Below are 19,965 nucleotides of genomic sequence, written 5' to 3'. Positions count from 1 at the left end.
GTGATGATGGTTACGTCTAGATTCTGAATACTCAGAGACACTCTAGACCAGTGTTAGAGATGCTGAACACTTCATCCCCAAGGAATGTATTAATAGCACTCCCTCTGACACCAGTAAAATTGTGAAGATGTCAGAATGAAAGGTAACAAATCCTTAAAGGTGCTCTGCCTCCTCTATGAGTCCCTGCCCCTCTCTTTCCACACAAAAACAGTTATATGTTTTAAAAATAATAAAAAATAAATAATAAAGCTTGTAAAGACGCAGTAGTAGACACAAGAAGACGTGTTCAGATATAAAGTGTTAGAGTCAGTTCTAATGCGGGTAAGAAGGCTGATCTGTGTGGAACCAAAGAACAAATACCTAGAACTCGACATAAACTGTTAAAGGTGAAGATGCGTATACTATACAACCTAGTAAGAAAAAGATTTGTTCATTCATTTATTCACAAAAAACTGTTGCGCACCTTTACTAAGTTCTAGTCATTGTGCTTGCCACTGACCACACAAGAATAAGCAAGACAGACAGGACTTCTGCCCGCTCAGAACCAACCGAGTATCTTCAGCTGCGAAGGGTGTTGCGTCTCTTGCTCAGTTTTGTCCGCAGTGTTTGGGGTTCCATGCATCGGGTCTTAGGGTAGATTTCCTGTGGGCAGACGAGTGTATAAAGAAATTATAATTCTTCTGTGGTTCAGAGGAATAAAATAGAAGACCAAAGCTGTATTGAGGGGAAAATAAAGGGAAAAAAGAATAAATAGCTAGAGCTGTAACTGTTAGCTGTTTGCAGGAATTTATTTTGAGGGGATAGCTAGGAATGCTTGTCCTTAGGGTATTGAATTTTTTTCATGTTCTTTGCTTCCTTTTCTACCTCCCTCTGTGTGTTTTACACAGATGGCACACAAAGGTCTATTTGAGGCCATTGAAACCTATGAGAAAATATTGGTCAATTTTAATAAAAATGTTACATGATTGAAGTAAGCATTGCTGACTGCTTATGTAATAGAGAAATAGAAATTATGAGAATAAAATGACATTTTCAGCTTTTCCACCTTTCAGTCTCAATTGTGCATTAAGTAAATTGCATCTCTAATAAAATATGAGAATCCCTAATAAAATATAAAATCTCTAACATCATGTATTTGTTTTCAAGTTTTTACTTTTGCAAAAATGCTTAGCAAACATTTATACATATTTATCTTAAAGCATTTTGCTGTTTTTTCCCTCAAAGAATTAACCCTTAGAAGCAGATTGATTATTCAGAAGAAATATAAGACTTGAGATATATACAGTATCTTTAGTCAGTTTTTACTACCAGCAGGAGTGTATCACAGTTCCTTTTTCTATAGTTTCACCCACATTTAATATTTTTAACACTTGGTTGTTAGTACTTAATACTGTATATTAGTATATAATGTATAAATATACTATGTACATTTTGTGTATATTTATGGTTTGTGTTTTGTATAGTTTGTGCATTATTTTAAAGTAAATTTGATACACATAAAATGGTATCTTATTTTCATTTGAATCTTTTATAAGGTTAAATATTTAAGAATTGTTAGTATTTTATGAATAAACTTGTCATTTTAGTCACCTATTTTTTGTTTAAAGGAGTTTACCTTTTCTTTTGGTTTATAATAGTTTATAAAATATCAGTTTTATCCCCTGGAATATATTGTAAATGTATTTTCTCCAGTTTAAGAAAAAATAATTTTAAGAAAGAATTAACTACTTGTAAATTTTAAACTTAAAGAGGGTTAAATGATCCTTATATAAACAATAACTTTTTTTCCTCCCTTTTTAGGTTTTCTTTCTACCATTAAGTAATACCATCCTCAGCTGTTTTAAAGATAATTCCATCTTCGCCTGGGAATGTGATACTCTTGTTTGCAAATATCAATTGCCAGCTCCACCTGAAAGCTCTAATATATTATACAAAGTGTTTGCCGTGACCAGGTAATGTTCACTTTGAGACACTGAGGATTTTTAAGAAATTTAACTTCCAGTGAAATTTTATAAATTTTCATTCAGTATTTTATTGTCATACGAGCAAAAGTTTCCTTTAAACTAAGATATGATCTCAGATATGGTATTAAGATTTTTACTTATTGTACACAAAAATATAAAAAGTATATGGAATCGTAAGGCTGGTATTCTCATTAGCTATAATAAGCATTAACTAATAGCCACTCCTGTCTTGTCTATAATTCTGCCTGTGTTTAGTCACGTACAACTCTTTGCGATCCCATAAACTGCCCGCCAGTCTCCTCTGTGGGGTTTTCCTGGTTAGAATACTGGAGTGGATTGCCATTTCCCCCTCCAGGGGATCGTCCCAACCCAGGGATCAAACCTGTGTCTCCTGCACTGGCAGGCAGATTCTTCACCACTGCTAACTATCTGCTACTTGTGTACTATGTCGTCGTAAAGCAAAGCCCAAGTGTATCATTTCATGCATAAATATTTCCGCATGTATCCCTAAAGGATAGGACCCTTATTGAAACACAACTGTGGTACTATATTACACCTTTACAAATTCATAATACTATATCTAATTATTATTCATAGTTCACGATTGGTCTAATTAATCATTTTTGTGATTGGTTGTTCAAGTTAGGAACAAAATAAGGTTCACACATGGCCTTGGTTGATATAACTCTCTTTATATTTTCTTTGCAGTTAATTTGTTAAAGAACTGGTCATTTGTCCTGTAGTTTTCTATATTCTAGATTCTGCTTTTTACATCCCTGTGATGCTATTTAATGTGATCTTTTCTCATCTATATTTACTATAAACTGGTTATGTCATATTTCCTGTAAGTTGGAGGCTTGATCTGATCTGGTTTGATTTGGGAGCAAGAAGACATTGTAGGTGGTTGGTGTACTTTCATCTGGAGGGACATAGAACTCTTTCTTATGATGTTAGTGGTCATTGGTGATCATCACCTAAATATCCTGTGTTGCATTGGAGGTTAGCAAAATGGATCTATTCTGTCTTTCCTTCTCCTTTATTAACCAGAACCCTCTCGAGAAAGAAGCTTCCTCTCATCAACTCTTTGGTTACTTTCCTGTACAGTTAGTAAAGGAAAAGCAGGATAAAATGCTTGATTTCTTCATCTTAAAAAAAAAACCCTTTTCCCCCCAAATAATAGATTGTTTATTGGCATATTCAGAGGTGGCCATTGAAGGTCTTCTGTCTTTAATCTTTGTAAACTCATGGATTTAAGCATAGTTGACATGGTTTGACTCATTAAAATTATTATTCTTAGTGATGCTCTGGTTCTCTCATCTTTGACCAGTGAGATTATCTTCAGGTCGACTCTGAACCCTCTTGATACAACCCTTTGTCTATGATGTGTGTGTGTTAGTTGCTCAGTCATGTCTGACTCTTTGCAATGCCGTGGACTGGAGCCCGCCAGGCTCCTCTACCCATGGGATTCTCCAGGCAAGAATATTGTAGTGTTGCCATTCCCTTCTCCAGGGGATCTTCCTGACCCAGGGATTGAACCCATGTCTCCTGTGTCTTTGCAGGCAGATTCTTGATCACTGAGCTACCAGGGAAGCCCTTTTACAGGCTACTGCAATATAATAGCTTTCTTACTTTGTGTATTTTTAATCTCATTTCCTAAACTCAGTCTCTGCAAAGCAGCTAGAGTGGTCTTCTTAAATCATTAAATCATTCCCCTGTCCAACTCCCTTGAAAGGCTTTACATTGCTCTTAGGAAAGTCCAACTCCCCGCCATATCCCCTGAGGTCTTTTGTCCTCTGGTCTTGGCTTCCCTCCCTTTTGTCATCTTATTTCCTTCCCCATCTAATTTAAGTGTTCAGCCACACTTGAATATTGCTTCTCATTCTTCCTTATATACTAACCTTATTCCTGTCTCAACATTTTTGTATTGGCCAATCAGCAATACTGACAAGCATGGAATTCTTCCTCCAGGTCACCCTGTGACTGGCCCATTCACATCATTCTTGCAGTAGATCTCCTTCCTTTCGCAGTTCTGTAACATCACCTGTTTAAATTAATAAACATTAAGAATTAATTTCCTCAGGTGCTAGCCACATTTTAGTTCTCGGTAATCGCACATGGCTAATCGTGACTATTTTGGTTCTTGCTGTTTGGGTTTTTGTTTGTTTATTTTTGGCTGCGTTTGGTCTTCTCTGCTGGGCGCAGGCTTTCTCTAGTTGTGGTGAGTGGGGGCTGCTCTCCCTTGCAGTGCGCAAGCTTCTCACTGTGGTGGCTTCTCTTGTTGTGACACGTGGGCCCAGCAGATGTGGCTCTCAGGCTCTAGAGCGAGGGCTCGGTAGTTGTGGTGCGTGGGCTTAGTGGCCCACAGCACGTGGAATCTTCCGCAATCAGGGATGGAACCTGTGGCCTCTGCATCAGATTCTTATCCACGGTACCACCAGGGAAGTCCAGTAGTGACATTTTTGGACAGCATAGGTGAGAACATTTCCATCGTGATACTGGATCAAGTTGGATAGTGCTGCTATAGATAATTAATCCAGTCTTTTTTACCTGTCTGTTCTGCAGGGATGGCCGAATCCTGGCTGCGGGAGGCAAATCAAATCACATTCATTTGTGGTGCTTGGAAGCTAAACAGCTATTTAGAATTATCCAGATGCCCACCAAAGTTCGTGCCATTCGCCATCTCGAATTTCTTCCTGATAGTTTTGATGCTGGTTCTAATCAGGTTAGTAACATAAAGGTTAGTAATGTGGGACTTTTTTGGAAAAATCGTATCAATTTCTGCACTGTATGCTCTCATTTAACTTATGGCAGCCTGATTGTTTCAAGGATTTGAAATTGCCAAAAACTTGTTCAGTTCAGTTCAGTCGCTCAGTCGTGTCCGACTCTTAACTTGTTAAGAGTCTAAAACTGAAAGAATGGAAAACATCTTAGTTTCTATATGTTAATGATAATTTACCCTTTTCCCTAAAATCTGTATACTTTATGTCTTACTCCGGTTTACAGGGTGATGAAGTGTGGTATTTTTTTTATTTGATCCTTAAAGAATTCTTTGAGCATAGGCAGGAAATGTTTCACAGACTGTGACATGAAACTAAGTGACTTGTCAACACTGCTATTACAAGGATTAAAAGTAGGACTAGAACGGAAATTTCCTTGCCTTTTTGTTGTGCTGTGTTTTATCTACCATAACAGGTTGCCTCGAGCCTATGAAACATGTTTTATTTCTATTTAGCCTTAGTTTACAAAGTGCTTCCCTTCCACACACCCTTTTTCTTTTTAATAGTTTAATAGTTGGGCAATTGAACCTTAACTTCTTTATTTTAAATTATCTTGGGTCTTGCCATTAACAAATTTTATGTGTGTGTGTGTGTGTATTTATCATATCTATTTTAAGTTTTCTGAGTAGATAATGCTTTCACATGGTTGAAAACACTAAAAAAAATAGGCATAAAGTGAACTCTTACTTTCTCTCTCATTTGCCCAGTTACTCACTCTCCAAAACCACTGCTGTTATATAATATATTTTTCCCATTTTGCATTTTTTTTCTTTACTTAGTTTACCTTGAAGATTATCCTATATCAGTACAAAACTTCATTCTTTTATACAGCTGTATAAATTGTTTTAACCAGTCCTTTATTATTGGGCACTCAACCTGTTTTTAGTTCTCTTCTAGCACAAATAATACTGCACTGCCTCACTTTTGCACATGTCACCTCACACATCCTGTCTGCAGGGAAAAATAAAATCCCAGAGTTAAGTAGTGGCACCAGCATTATGTGCATCTGTAGTTTTGATAGACCTTGCCTTCCAGAGAAGTGCCGTCAACTGAATGCGGGGATTCCTTCCATGTGACCAACAGAAAAGCATGCTTTTTAGATTGTCACCTTCAAATTGCCTCCAGCTACCTCCAAACTGTAGGCTTTCACATGACAAGGGATGTCAGGGCTTCACAGAATCACCTGGTGACGCTGCCTGCCAGCCCCTGGCCCCGAGGAAAGAGCCTGTAGAGGAAGCAGCAGAGGAGTTTATTGTTTTATGCATTTAAGCTTTCTTAGTATGTGTTTTTAATTTTTCAAGTTGTATGAGTTACAGCTGTTTTTTCCCCCTTAAATGACTAGCTTCCTCTGGACTTCCCCCCACCCCAACACTGTCCTTTTTTGCAGCTCACAGACTTTCTCCCTCCACAACCCAAATGCTGGTTACAACAGCGAGGTCACAGGTTTGTGTGGGGCAGCAGGACAGCTGTCAGCTCTGCTCAAGCTGAGGATGGAGAAGGGAAAGAAGCCCTCCAGCCTTCCCGCTTCTGCCAGCCAGTGTGGAGTCAAAGTGGAGAACTGTACTCCTCTCTCCTTCCCCTGGAGGGGTTGGTGGAGATAGGCCTGCCTGGGTGGGAAGGGAAGAGGCTCAGGTGGCCCTTCTGTAGTCTCCTAGGATAGGCTCCTTACTGGTTCTGGTTAGGGCCAGGCTTACCTGGACCTGAACTGAGCAAATCTGCGTGAGCCGTGATCAGGGATTTTAAATAAACATCGTGGCTCTCTGCGAGTATGGTCTCCTCTGATTGTCCTCCACCCCACCACTGCATGCCCCCCAAGAGAGAACATATGTAAATACACACATATGTAAGTGTGTTTGACTTTTTAAAATTGAGGTGTAATTGACATAGAACATGTTAGTTTCAGGGCTTCCCTCATAGCTCAGTTGGTAAAGAATCTGCCTGCAATGCAGGAAGACCCTGGTTCAATTCCTGGCTTAGGAAGATCCACTGGAGAAGGGATAAGCTACCCCCTCCAATATTCGTGGGCTTCCCTTGTGGCTCAGCTGGTAAAGAATCCGCCTGCAATGTAGGAAACCTGGGTTCGATCTCTGGGTCAGGAAGATTCCCCTGGAGAAGGGAAAGGCTATGCACTCGAGTATTCTGGCCTGGAGAATTCCATGGGCTGTATAGTCCACGGGGTCACAAAGAGTCAGACAGGACTGAGCACCTTCACTTTCACTTTCATGTTAGTTTCAGGTGTGTAACATGATGACTTAGTATTTGTATGTATATATTGTAAAATGATCACCATAATAAGTCAAGTTAACATCTGAGACTTGAAGTTTAAATGTGTTTTAGGAACTCACATGTTGTTTCTCTCTACTCTTAGGTTCTTGGAGTGCTAAGTCAGGATGGTATTATGAGATTTATTAATATACAGACTTGTAAACTTCTCTTTGAAATTGGGAGCCTTGATGATGGAATTAGCTCATCAGTAATTAGCCCACATGGACGGTACATTGCATCTATTATGGAAAATGGCAGTCTGAACATATACTCAGTTCAGACTTTAACGAAAGAAATAAATAAGGTATGTTATCAAGTAAACTTCCCTTTTTTCTTTTAAGATTTAAATGTTGTATCATCAAAAGTAAAAGCTCTGTTACAATTTTGTAACTTCCTCGCACCATTATCCCTTTTTCTGGATGTGTTTTTTCGCTCTTACTCCCAAAGCCACATCTCCAGACTTTGCTCACCTATGCTCCATTCTTACACTGCTGCCTTTGTCAAAGGCCTCTGTTTGTTGTCCCTGTCCCACTCGAGGTACCCCTCTGATCTGTTTCCTGCAAAAGGTCCGCAATCCCAGTCTGTTCATTTTTTTCTCTTTCTTCCCCTCTTGCAGTCTAGATACCTTGGAGCACCTATGACTGTATCTATTCCTCTATTTCCCGAATTGAGTCAGTACTAAGTCATGAAATCCTTGAATCTGAAATGTCTATACGTGGGCCACCTGTTCACCATCTCGGCCATCCTTGTACTGGTGCTCACTGACTGCTCTCGAATAATAGTAATCTTGATAAATATACCTAAACTCAGAGCCCTCGGTGCCTGCTCCTCCTCATCAATCATCTTCCACATTCCATTTTTCTAAAACAAGACTTTCATCATCTAAAATAATGCTGTTCTTGTGGCCTCTTTTCCTTTGCCTCTTGCATTAAATCCACTCTTCTGCCTGCCTCTCAGTCTTCTCTGTTCTTGTCTTCTCTACCTAGCGTGTTTCCCTGTGCTTTCTGCTTCTCTTACTGTCCCTTTTAGACACCGTGTGCATTTCTACATCTGTTGTTACCCTGCACATTTCATCTGAAATATACTTCCCACTTCTCTTACAGTAATGTAGAATTTCTCCGGCTTGTTGCATCAAATAACAAAGCAAGTTTTACTTTAGATTGTTTCCTTCTCTTTTCTGGGGTGGGGAGGGGAATATTTTTAAGAAAGAAATTATTTGTTTTTAATTGGAGGATAATTCCTCTACAGTGTTGTGTTGGTTTCTGCCGTATATCAATGTGAATCAGCTGTAGATACACCTGTGTCCCCTCCCTCTTGACCGGCCCTCCCACCCCGTGCCACCCCTCTAGGACGCCACAGAGCTCAGGGTTGAGCTCCCGGTGTTGGTGTCATAAAGTAAATTCGCACTGGCTGTTTTATATGTGGTAATGCACATGTTTCAATGCTGTTATCTCAATTTGTCCCACCCTCTCCTTTCCCCGTTGTGTCCACAAGCCTGTTCTCTATGTCTGAGTCTCTGTTGCCCTACAAATGAGTTCATCAGTAAGAAGTTCTTATTACAGAGAAAAAGGAAGAGATACAGATAAGCAAATAATTCAATAAGTCTAACCATTCTCAGATGATTTTGAAATGTATGCCTACCAAGTATTTTTTTCTATGTGTGTAAATGTAGACAGTCAACCTTCATATTCACAGGTTCTATCTGTGAATCTGTCTGCTGGTGAAATTCAGTTTTCAGTAACTCAGTGTTGTGTCAACTCTGTAAAACATAACTACCGCGGATAATGAGAATTGTGTGTATGTGTCGTGTGCACATGTGAATACATTTTCTTTAAACATATGGAATTATACTCTACTATTCTTGCAGACTTAAACAATTTTAATAACATTATTTGCACTTAATGAGAATTGTTAGCCTGCTGCTGCTGCTAAGTCGCTTCAGTTGTATCCGACTCCATGCGACCCCATAGACGGCAGCCCACCAGGCTCCGCCGTCCCTGGGGTTCTCCAGGCAAGAACACTGGAGTGGGTTGCCATTTCCTTCTCCAGTACATGAAAGTGAAAAGTGAAAGTGAAGTCGCTCAGTCGTGTTCGACCCTCGGCGACCCCATGGACTGCAGCCTTCCAGGCTCCTCCATCCATGGGATTTTCCAGGCAAGAGTACTGGTGTGGGGTGCCATTGCCTTCTCCGATACAAGAGCTAAATAAATGTTATTAACAGAAAGAGAGTTCTGAGAAAAACCAAGATAAGCATGTCATTGGCTTCCTCTCTGTTATTTGTTAAGCAAATTGAGATCAAATTGATGAAACGCTAGCTTATAACAGAAGTAGGATTTTTTTTGACATATTAACCACCACCACTGGTGTCTCTATGGCTATTCCAGGCTTACAAAATGCCCAGGTTTATACAAAACTTATTAACCATGTCCCATTCCTTCAAGTCCTATTTTCTCGCCATTGAAGAATTTCTGGTATTCTGCTGATAATAAGTAAGCTAATTCCTGTTTCTGTGCTGAAGTTTCAACACTCCTGAGGTGTGGCAATTCAGGTCATATCTCAGGCTCCAACTTTTGGGAGATTCTTTTATGCAAGATCTATGAAAACTGTGGCACTAGAATTAGTATTTTAATAATGATTTAGAAGAATAGACTGAGGTTGGAAGATAGTTCAAGGATATTAAAGATGGATAGTATTCAGAAGTCAGACTACTATTAATTATATTTTAGACAAAGAATTGAATCAGAGTAAGTAGTTGCTGTACTTTTTCTTTAGTCAGAGCTATTGCTACTATATTTTGCATTATTCTTATATTCTTCCAGATGTGAATAATAATGTATCCCAGAAAACCACTATTTAAAAAACCCCTTACTGATACAGTTAAAACTTTAAATAGTTTTCATAATAATTGTAAAACAAAAGTACAGTAGCAGTGCCGTATATATCATTGCATTACCTACTCTTAGACACGTCATAATGTTACATATCATACATACTGCAGTTGACAGTAGGGGCTCCTGTGCTGCTGCTGCTGCTGCTAAGTCGCTTCAGTCGTGTCCGACTCCTAGCGACCCCATGGACTGCAGCCCACCAGGCCCCTCCATCCATGGGGTTTTCCAGGCAAGAGTACTGGAGTGGGTTGCCATTGCCTTCTCCGAGGGTCTCCTGTAATAGGTGCAAATTTCAAAAACAAGGGCTTCCCAGGTGGCTCAATGGTAGAGAATCCACCTCCCAATGCAGGAGACATGGGTTTGATTTCTGGTTCGTGAAGATCTCCTGGAGAAAGAAATGGCAACCCACTCCGTTATTATTGTCAGGAAAATCCCATGGACATAGGAGCCTGGTGGGCTACAGCCCATGGGCTCATAAAAAGAGTCAAACACAAGTTAGCAACTAAATGAACAACTGCTGTTCCTTCAAAAGCAGAAGTCCTGAACCTTTGAAGGCAGCATGAGAAGAAGTTTTGTTTGAAACCTCATAGTCTATTTATAGTCTTATTTAGAAAGAGTCAGAATGTTTGCCTTGTTCTACTTATTTCTTTTGCGGGTGAGGGAGGAGGAGGTCAAAAAAGTTTGGTTTCTGCGTCAAAGAGCTTTCCCAGAATGGTGATTTATTTCCATTGTATGTCATCATGGAAGCACAGTGTTCTGGCTTTCATGACAGCTTGATTCAAGGTAATGGATATAATTTGTGTTTTTTGAAAATATGTTCGTTCATTTGGACTTTTGGGGTTTTCCTTGTGTTCTCATATAAGAGGCATTACCACTTTGACTTCAATAAAAAATTATTTAAAAAACACAAATCCGTCTGTCTTTGATCTGGGTCTGGGCCAATTACTAAGGAAACACTTGGCCATAATGGTCTCAAACATTTAAACACCCTGTGAAAGTCAGCGTACTTGAATCATGTTTGGAACTCAGAAAGCCAGAGGTACTTTACCTGCTCATTTCCTTTGAACAAGGATGATTGTTTTATTTCAAAGAAAGTGTTATTCATAAAGGAACTGTCTTAGTCAAGTAAGTTGAAGTTGTTGGAGGCTTATCTTCCTATTTGACAAGCCCCATCAAAATGAGGGTTTGGCGTCTAGGCCGTGCTGTGTGCGCACAGCCTCTGAAGCTGTCGATGCAGTTGAGGGACTGAGCCATCTCCATGTAAGTTAGAAAATGTAACCGAGGACAGAGGCAGGGGTGCTGGCTGTCAGGGGAAAGTCATGTGACAGTTTCCCTCAAAAGAAATTTCACTGGAGCCCAAAGAATACTAGGGTGCTTCTGCCAGCCTTTTAGAGGGCCATGGGCTGCAGATTACTACTGTACTATGAACTTTTATTGTGCAGGCATAAAAGATGGATTGATGCTGTATGACTTAAGGCCAGCTTTCCAGGAATCATTCAATTCTGTTTATCTTTGTTAATCAAGATCTTTATTATGTTCCTCAAAGGAATTTGGCGGAAATTTGCTTTAACTCATTACTCAGCAAGGAAACATTCTTGGACACTTTATTTATACTTTTTGTATCAAGGCACAGTATTAAGATGACCAAAATAAAATTTTTACCAGTGTTTTATAGTTTTCTATATATAGGTCTTTAGTTTCTTTAGGTAGATATATTCCTAAGTATTTTATTCTTTCTGTTGCAATGGTGAATGGAATTGTTTCCTTAATTTCTCTTTCTATATTCTCATTATTAGTGTATAGGAATGCAAGGGATTTCTGTGTGTTGATTTTATATCCTGCAACTTTACTATAATCATTGATTAGTTCTAGTAATTTTCTGGTAGAGTCTTTAGGGTTTTCTATGTAGAGGATCATGTCATCTGCAAACAGTGAGAGTTTTACTTCTTTTCCAATCTGGATTCCTTTTATTTCTTTTTCTGCTCTGATTGCTGTGGCCAAAACTTCCAAAACTATGTTGAATAGTAGTGGTGAAAGTGGGCACCCTTGTCTTGTTCCTGACTTTAGAGGAAATGCTTTCAATTTTTCACCATTGAGGATCTATAAATTGCTTTGGGTAGTATACTCATTTTCACTATATTGATTCTTCCAATCCATGAACATGGTGTATTTCTCCATCTATTAGTGTCCTCTTTGATTTCTTTCACCAGTGTTTTATAGTTTTCTATATGTAGGTCTTTAGTTTCTTTTGGTAGATATATTCCTAAGTATTTTATTCTTTCTGTTGCAATGGTGAATGGAATTGTTTCCTTAATTTCTCTTTCTAAAAATAAAATTTTTAAATACTGTGTTTGCAGGTCTATTTTCTAAAGATAGCCACTGGATTTTTTTTCCTCCCTTTTAGCCACCTCCTCCTTTAGTGAAAGTGATTGAGGATTTGCCTAAGAAGAAAGGGAATTCTGGTGATCTTAAGGTGAAAGTGACATCAGGAAGAGTACGGCGGCCAGCGAGGTCAAGGGAAAGCAAAATACAGACCAGAATATTGAAACAAGACCTGACTTGTGGTTTTGAAAAGAAAGAGGTAAGACTGTATTAAACTTTTCATTTGTCACGACTCGGCTGTAAACAGGTCTCATGATTCCTAGTCCATTATCGTTCTTCCTTCTCTCAAGAATTAAAAGGAAAATTTTAGAAAAGCAGCAAGTTGTAACTGAAATTATAACATGCTTTTTAAAACTTAATATAAAATTTAAAAGCCTTTTTAATATAAAATTAATGCATACTGTTTTTTTAAGTCAAACAGTATAGAATTTCACTGTCCAATATGGTAGCCACTAGTCACAAGTGGCTGGACTGATGTGAAATGTGGTGTATGTGTGAAGTACACATCAGACACTGAAATTTTATTATGAGCATAAGTAAAATATTTTAAAAATTGAAGTGTAGCTCATTTACAGTTTTATATTAGTACAAAATAGTGATTCAGTATTTTTATAGATTATACTCCATTTAAAGCTATTGTAAAATATTAGCTATATTCTCTGTGCTGTGTATCTTGTTATATATCTATACTATTATATATGTAACAAGCTTATTATATATAGTAGTTTGTACTTAATTTCCTACCCCTAAAGAAGGAAAAGCATCATATTAATTAATAATACTATGCTGATTGTATTTTCAAATGATAATATTTTTATTGCATTGGGTTAGATGATTAAATTTAATTTTTACCTGCTGCTTGTGACTTTTTTAACATGGTTCCTAGAAAAATTAAAACTACATTTGTCTCTTGGATTAACAGTTACCTGTCACTGAAGGCTGTAAAGGGACAAAACCCAAAAGTACACTTTTCTTTCTCCCTGTGCCCTAGCCCACTCTTCATTGCACTCCCCAGAGGTGATCATCGTTGATAATTGTTCATCTCTCAGAAATTTTCTGTGTATAAATATATACATATATATCTATGTCTGTTACCTTTAATTTTTTTTAATAAATGGAGTCACACTATATTACTGTTTTATAACTTGCTCTTATCATTTAACAGATTGACTGTTAGTGCAGGTAGTGCTACAGCAGTTAAAAATATTTGCATAGTATTGCATTGATGGAGATATATTAATTTATCTCACCAGAACTCTGCTCACTGGCATTTAGGTTGTAATATTAGTCTTCTGTTAATACATTCTGTGATGCAGTGGCTGTTCTTTGAACATTTGCACAAACATGTCTGTAGAAGAATTTTTAAGTAAGAGTATGTGCATAAAAATTTTCATAGTAGCCAAATTGTTCTTCAGAATTTGTGTGTGTGTGATTTATTCAAGAAAAACTTAGAAGCAACCAAAATGTCCGCCTTTAGGTAACTAATCAATATAAATTATGGTAGAGCTTTATAGTAGAAATCTAAGAATATTTAAGAGGAAAGGGAAATGATTGTAGTATGTTAAATATAAAAAGCAGGGGAACCTCCTGCCGGGCTGCCCCCCTCGGCTTCCGCTGGGCGTTATGGACCTGTCTGTACCCGGCTACTCGCCCAGTTTCAAAAGGCCGCCCGAGACACTGCGGCTCCGCCGAATTAAAAAAAAAAAAAATATATATATATATATATAAAAAGCAAGCTACAAGAACTATATATTTGGTTATCTGTGTGCTTAGTCACTCAGTCATGTCCAACTCTGCGACCCCATGGACTGTAACCTGCCAGGCTCCTCTGTCCATGGGGATTCTCGAGGCCAGAATACTGGAGTGGGTTGCCATGCCCTCCTCCAGGGGAATCTTCCCAATCCAGGGATTGAACCCAGTTCTCCCACATTGCAAGGCAATTCTTTACCATCCGAGCCACTTTTTAAAAGATAGGGGTACTTATGTATTATTTTTAAAACTCTATAGGAAAAAAAAAAAAAAACTCTATAGGAAAGACTGAGTTACTAATAGAATTACCTATTTCAGTCAGTTTTATTATCTTCTTTATAAGGTGTTTTTTTTTTTTTTTTTTCCTGGAATTGAAAGAAAATATCAACAATAGAGAAACTGCTAGCATTTTCAGGAACTTTTAAAACTTTTTATTAACAGTAAATCAGTCAGTCACATACATATAGATGGAGAGCTCAGTACATTTTTACAGACTGAATACACCTGCGCTGTCAGCACCCAGATTGAAAGGGACCTTTCCTAGCAGCCGCGAAGGCCCTGCACTTCTCCCCTCCAGGCACGCCGCCCTTTACCCCAAGGATAACTGTCTCCTGACTTTTAACGCCTTAGATTAGTTCTGCCTCTTTTGTGCTTATGGTCATTGGATCATTTAATTGGTACCCTTTTGTGTCTGGCTTCTTTTTATCTGAAAGATCCATGTGGTCATAAACCATTCTATACCTGTATAGAATTCCCTGGTATGAATAAGCCATGCTTTATCCATTCTGCTGTTGGTAGGCATCTGAGTAGTTTTCTAGGTGTTTTTTTGCTATTAGAAACAGTGTTACTGTGAACATTCTAGTGCATCTTTGGTGAACATAAGGATGTGTCTCTTGTTGGGTATAAACCTAGGGATGGAATTCCTGGCTTATGGGCTCTGCATATGTTCAGCTTTAGTAAATACTGTCAGAGTTTCCCAGGTGGTTGATTTAAACAATCCATATTCTCACCATGAGGTATTTGAGGTTTCTAGTCACTTCATGTTCTTACCAACTGTTGGTGTTTTTCACGTTAATTTTGACAGCCTCTTTTCTGCTATAAGCAGTTTTAAAAAGTGAAGCTTGCATCAAAAGAGGAATGTGTAAAGTGTTGTCTACCAGGGAAATCCAGTAGAAACTCAGTGCTCAGGGTTTTTACTGGAAGCTGGTTATAGGCACCCCCTGTGTGGTACATTGCAAAACTCCACACGAGGACCCGCACAGAAAGCTTAAACCACGCTGTACGGGTTAGGCACAGTGAGCTGCTCCCACTGGCTCTGAGGAGGGTGGAAACTTCCTGAAAACCCAGGTATGTGGACACCAGACAAGGGCCAACCTGTAGGCCTTTTTAAGGGTAGCAGTCTCAGACCTGCCACATGAAATCTCTTCTGGACCTAGTCATATCCACATTAAGAGATAGAGTGTTATCAATAGCTTTGGAGTCCCCTGTGTGCTTGTCCCCAATCACATTTTTCTCCCTGTCCCACAGATGTAACCATTGTCCCCACTTCTGCATTAATTATATCCTTGGTTTTCTTTATAGTTTTATCACTTCTACAATGTAGCCCTAAACAAAATATTGCCTAGTTTAAGTAGCAGGCACAAAGCTAGCTGTGTAAAGAATGGGGAATATTGACCCTATGAGTTGAATGCGCTAGTGAGAAAAGGAGCTGAATGGTATACCTGAGACATAGTCTGGCTTGAGCTTTCTTGAAAGTTTACAGGAGCATTTCCTGGGAAAACGAGTGGGCCTGGTCATGACTGACTTCTGGGAAATAAAAGTGACGCACAATCAGGGCATCTGGCCGCACTCGGTCTGGATTACAGGTGGAAGGCCCACAGAAATGTGTCAGAGAACAGGTGGCTTCTAAAAACCCGTGTGTGTGCGCCAAGTCACTTCAGTCATGTCCGCCTCTGGACTGTAGCCCGCCAGGCTTCTCTGTCCGTGGGATTCTCCAGACAAGAATACTGAAGTGAGTTGCTATCTTCTCCTCCAGGGGATCTTCCTGACCCAGAGACCGAACCCAAGTTTCTTATGTCTCCTGCATTAACAGGCAGGTTCTTTACCACTAGCACCACCTGGGAAACCCTTAGCCAGCTCTAAATGATGGGTCAAAGTAGGTCCTTTCTATGGGTGAAATGCATGTGCTCAGCTAATCATGGCTTCAGGACACAGAAAGGAAGTAGGGACTTCATCCGCTCATGGTTGAGACGAGAGGATGAAACTCAGGCCAGTTCATCTGGGCATCTGTCCTTTGTTTAAAGAGGCTTCAATGGCAGCAGGTCTCTTGGTGATGACAGCAGTGAACATGTCTCTTTCATGGATCATGTTGCTCCAGTCTGTGCTACTTGCCCTCGACGTCTGGTCCGTGGCTCTCAAATGGGGACTCTTCATTCACTGTTATCTCAGGCTGTCCCTTACCTCCCTCTTACACTGGATTACCTGTTTCTTACGGTAAAAAATGCACTGAACTAAGTCAGAAAATCTGGCTTTGAGTCTTGAACCAACACTTAACAGATCTGTGACCTTGAGCAAGTTGGGGAGCTTCTACTGACCTTTCCATTTCCTCAAAGAAAGGAAGCCAGATGGTCTCTTGTGCTTTGTATGGTTAAGCTTAAACGAGATACACTATACATACGGGTTTATGATTCTTAAATCTACAAAATATTTTCCCATTAAGATAAAAATTGAATTAAAAATAAAAGTGAAAAAAAAGAGAGCAAGAGAAGGAGGAAGATATTAGAATGGATTGTTCATGCTACAGGGATTAACAAATGGCAGCCCATGGACCCAAGCTAAGGGGTCCTTAGCTTGAGTGCTGGGACCCCTGGCTGCTCAAGCTAAGGATGAAGTGGAAGTTTCTCAGTCGTGTCCGACTCTCTGCAACCCCATGGACTACACAGTCTATGAAATTCTCTAGGCTAGAATACTGGAGTGGGTAGCTTTTCCCTTCTCCAGGAGATTCGAGCCCAGGTCTCCCGCATTGCAGACAGATTCTTCACCAGCTGAGCCACAAGCGAAGCCCAAGAATACTGGAGTGGGTAGCCTATCCCTTCTCCAGCAGATCTTCTCAACCTAGGAATCGAACCGGAGTCTCCTGCATTGCAGGTGGATTCTTTACCAGCTGAGCTATCAGGGAAGTCCAGCCAAGAATGATTTTTACATTATTAAATGGTTGCATTTTAAATGATTATATAGGCATCTATATAAGTGTCTGTGTAATATCCTTGATCTTGCCTTTTGACCTGAAACCTAAAATATTTACTCTCTGATTGTTGACAGAAAAAGTTGGTCAGACCCTATAATAGGGTAAATAATAGATCATAAACTTTATGTGCTGTGTATATACACACTCAGGAGAGAGAAAGATTTTGTGTGTATGGAGAGAGTCCCATGATACAAAATATTTTTTACTGTGTATTGATTGTGTTCTGAAGTTAGAAAGCCACAATGGACTTATTGATACTATTTTTTTTCTCTTTATAGAATGAGTTGTCAGATGGATTAAACAAAAAGCGTTTACAAATCTTATTAAAAGGCTATGGTGAATTTCCAACGAAATACAGGTAAAATTTAAATTCTTACATGTTAAATCAGTCTTATCCTTCCAGTTTTTCTTGGTTAAAACTATGTTTTAATTTCAGAATGTTCATTTGGCGCTCACTGCTACAGCTGCCTGAAAATCAAACAGCATTTAGTAACCTTATAGATAAAGGCATTCATGTGGCATTTCTCAACCTTCAGAAGAAATACCCCATCAAAAGCAGGAAGCTACTCAGAGTATTACAGAGGTATGTTCAGTATTTGCAGCGGTGTGTATCTCCCCCAGGGTACTTATTACTTACAAATGGGGAAAACAGTGATTTATAGTAGAGAAACTTAGCAGACACCTTCTTCAGCAAGTAATCAAATTTACAATTACCAGTAATAAAAGCTTCCCTCTGTATCACTGCACAGCACTTTTGTGGTATTCTTGCCAAAGGTTTATATCCTCTGTCTCATTGTGGGAAAACAAGCAAATCCAAGTTTCACCAAATTTATCTTCTGTATCGTTTTTTATAATCTGAATATATTATTTAGTCAAATTTATCAAGCTTTTCTGGTCTTTATTTCCTTATTTTATTCACAGAACCCTCTCTGCATTAGCTCACTGGTCTGCCATTTTTAGTGACACACCATATCTTCCACTTCTGGCATTTCCATTTGTAAAACTGTTCCAGAACAACCAGCTCATCTGTTTTGAAGTTGTTGCTACGCTTATAAGTAAGTGAAAAATGAAACCAAGCGTAGATACTTGTACCTTTTCCTGATATCTTTTCATCTTTGCAATGTTTAATAATTCTAGTGTGAGATAGACCTAGAGCATGGACAGTTTGGACATTAACACAATAATAAACCTTTTTACTTAAATAAAGTTTAGATGGTTGCATTTTAGATGATATTGTTACAGGCTAGATTTCGTTAGTAAGAAGGAAGCAGGTGCTTCACTAACTGAAAGTCAGTTATTGTTCAGAAGAGTACAGTAGGGTTGAGAAGCAGTCAGCACACGATGCCCCATGTGGCAGCTGGTGACCGTTACCCTGTTCTCCTCATCCTTTGGTTGGTACCTTCACTGAGAACTGTGTGTGTACCCGGTACCATTCTCAGTGTTGCCTTTATTAACTCACTCAACTCTTACAGGACTCCTGTGAGGTAGGTGTTGTTCATTATTATCTCCTTTTTGTAGATGAAGAGAGCATGAGCTCCATGATTAGGTTAATGATAGAATAAGAATTTGAACCCAGGCAGTCAGAACCTATAGCTTGCACTCCCATATGTTTACTGCTTCCCCATTACCTACTAATACACTAAAAAGTGAGTCATTTTTTTTATATAAATAAGATCAGGTCAACTGAATGGTTAATAAACTGGATCCAAGTTAATCCAAGCTTGGTTTAAAATAACCAATTTTATATGTATTTTTGTTGTACAAAGGAGATAAGCACTCAACTATAACAATAAAATTCTGAAAAGTAGAAATTAAAAGATCCCAGCATACATCTTGTGAGTATTTGAGTGTATTTCTCTTGACAGTTTTTCATTTATTATGTTGTATTTGCTTTAATAAATTTTTACCGATCATTGGAGAAAATATAGGAAAATTTACAAAAGAAAAGTTATGAATATTCCTCTTCCTTAGAGAGTCTTGATAATATATTTGTGAATTTCTTATAAGAGCATTTCCCCCAAATCATTAAATATCTTCTAAAATATAATTTTTTGCCTAAATATAGTATTTCCTCTTATAGGTATACCATAAAATGTATCCCCCAACTGTTAGACTTTTAGGGGGGTTATTTTTACAATTATACTACTTCTATTTAATGCATTATATACACTTCTCGTATTTGTGTAAACTTTCTAGACATTTTATCCTGTATTGTAATATTCCATAATGTACATGTTCTAGTTTAATCTTTTATTGTTGGACATTCAGGTTGTTTCTAATGTTTATGTATTAAAAATAACAATTTTGTGACTAGCTTCAAGCTCATAAATTTATACTAATTTCTTTTGGGTGGATCCCCAGGATGGTATTATAAAATATGAATATTCTAATTGATTCTGCAAAGAGGTTGTACTAGTTTGCCCTGAGAATAACACAGAGTTTTAAATGGAAAACAAACAGTAACAAAAGACAGACAATCCAGTTTGAAATGGACAAGGACTTGAACAGACATTTCTCCATAGAAGATGTACAGTGGCTAGTGAGCCCATGAAAAGATGCTCAGGATCATTAGTCATTAGAAAAATGCAAATCAAAACCACGCAAGACACCACTTCACACCTCCTAGGATGGCTGTAGTCTTGAAAAAGAAAATAACAAGTGTTGGCATGGATATGGAAAAATTGTAACCCTTC

General features: G+C 38.6%; 1 protein-coding gene across 8 annotated transcripts in view; it reads left to right on the top strand.

Moving 5' to 3' along the window:
* TBC1D31 (TBC1 domain family member 31) overlaps window positions 1–19,965 on the top strand; it is a 67,021-nt gene that overhangs the window by 22,235 nt on the left and 24,821 nt on the right. For 7 of the 8 annotated variants that reach the window (XM_025001497.2, XM_005215359.5, XM_059893183.1 and 4 more), the window contains exons 5-11: window positions 1,801–1,952; window positions 4,527–4,686; window positions 7,110–7,310; window positions 12,299–12,475; window positions 17,551–17,630; window positions 17,709–17,855; window positions 18,194–18,327. In XM_025001497.2, the coding sequence (XP_024857265.1) occupies window positions 1,801–1,952; window positions 4,527–4,686; window positions 7,110–7,310; window positions 12,299–12,475; window positions 17,551–17,630; window positions 17,709–17,855; window positions 18,194–18,327 (1,051 nt within the window). Of the gene's footprint in view, window positions 1–1,800; window positions 1,953–4,526; window positions 4,687–7,109; window positions 7,311–12,298; window positions 12,476–17,550; window positions 17,631–17,708; window positions 17,856–18,193; window positions 18,328–19,965 lie in introns of those variants that run through there. The other variant, XM_059893186.1, reaches the window with a different exon arrangement.

The sequence above is a fragment of the Bos taurus genome, chromosome 14, assembly GCF_002263795.3.
Source record: "Bos taurus isolate L1 Dominette 01449 registration number 42190680 breed Hereford chromosome 14, ARS-UCD2.0, whole genome shotgun sequence".
NCBI lineage: Eukaryota > Metazoa > Chordata > Mammalia > Artiodactyla > Bovidae > Bos > Bos taurus.
This window is presented reverse-complemented; position numbering and strand designations above follow the sequence as displayed.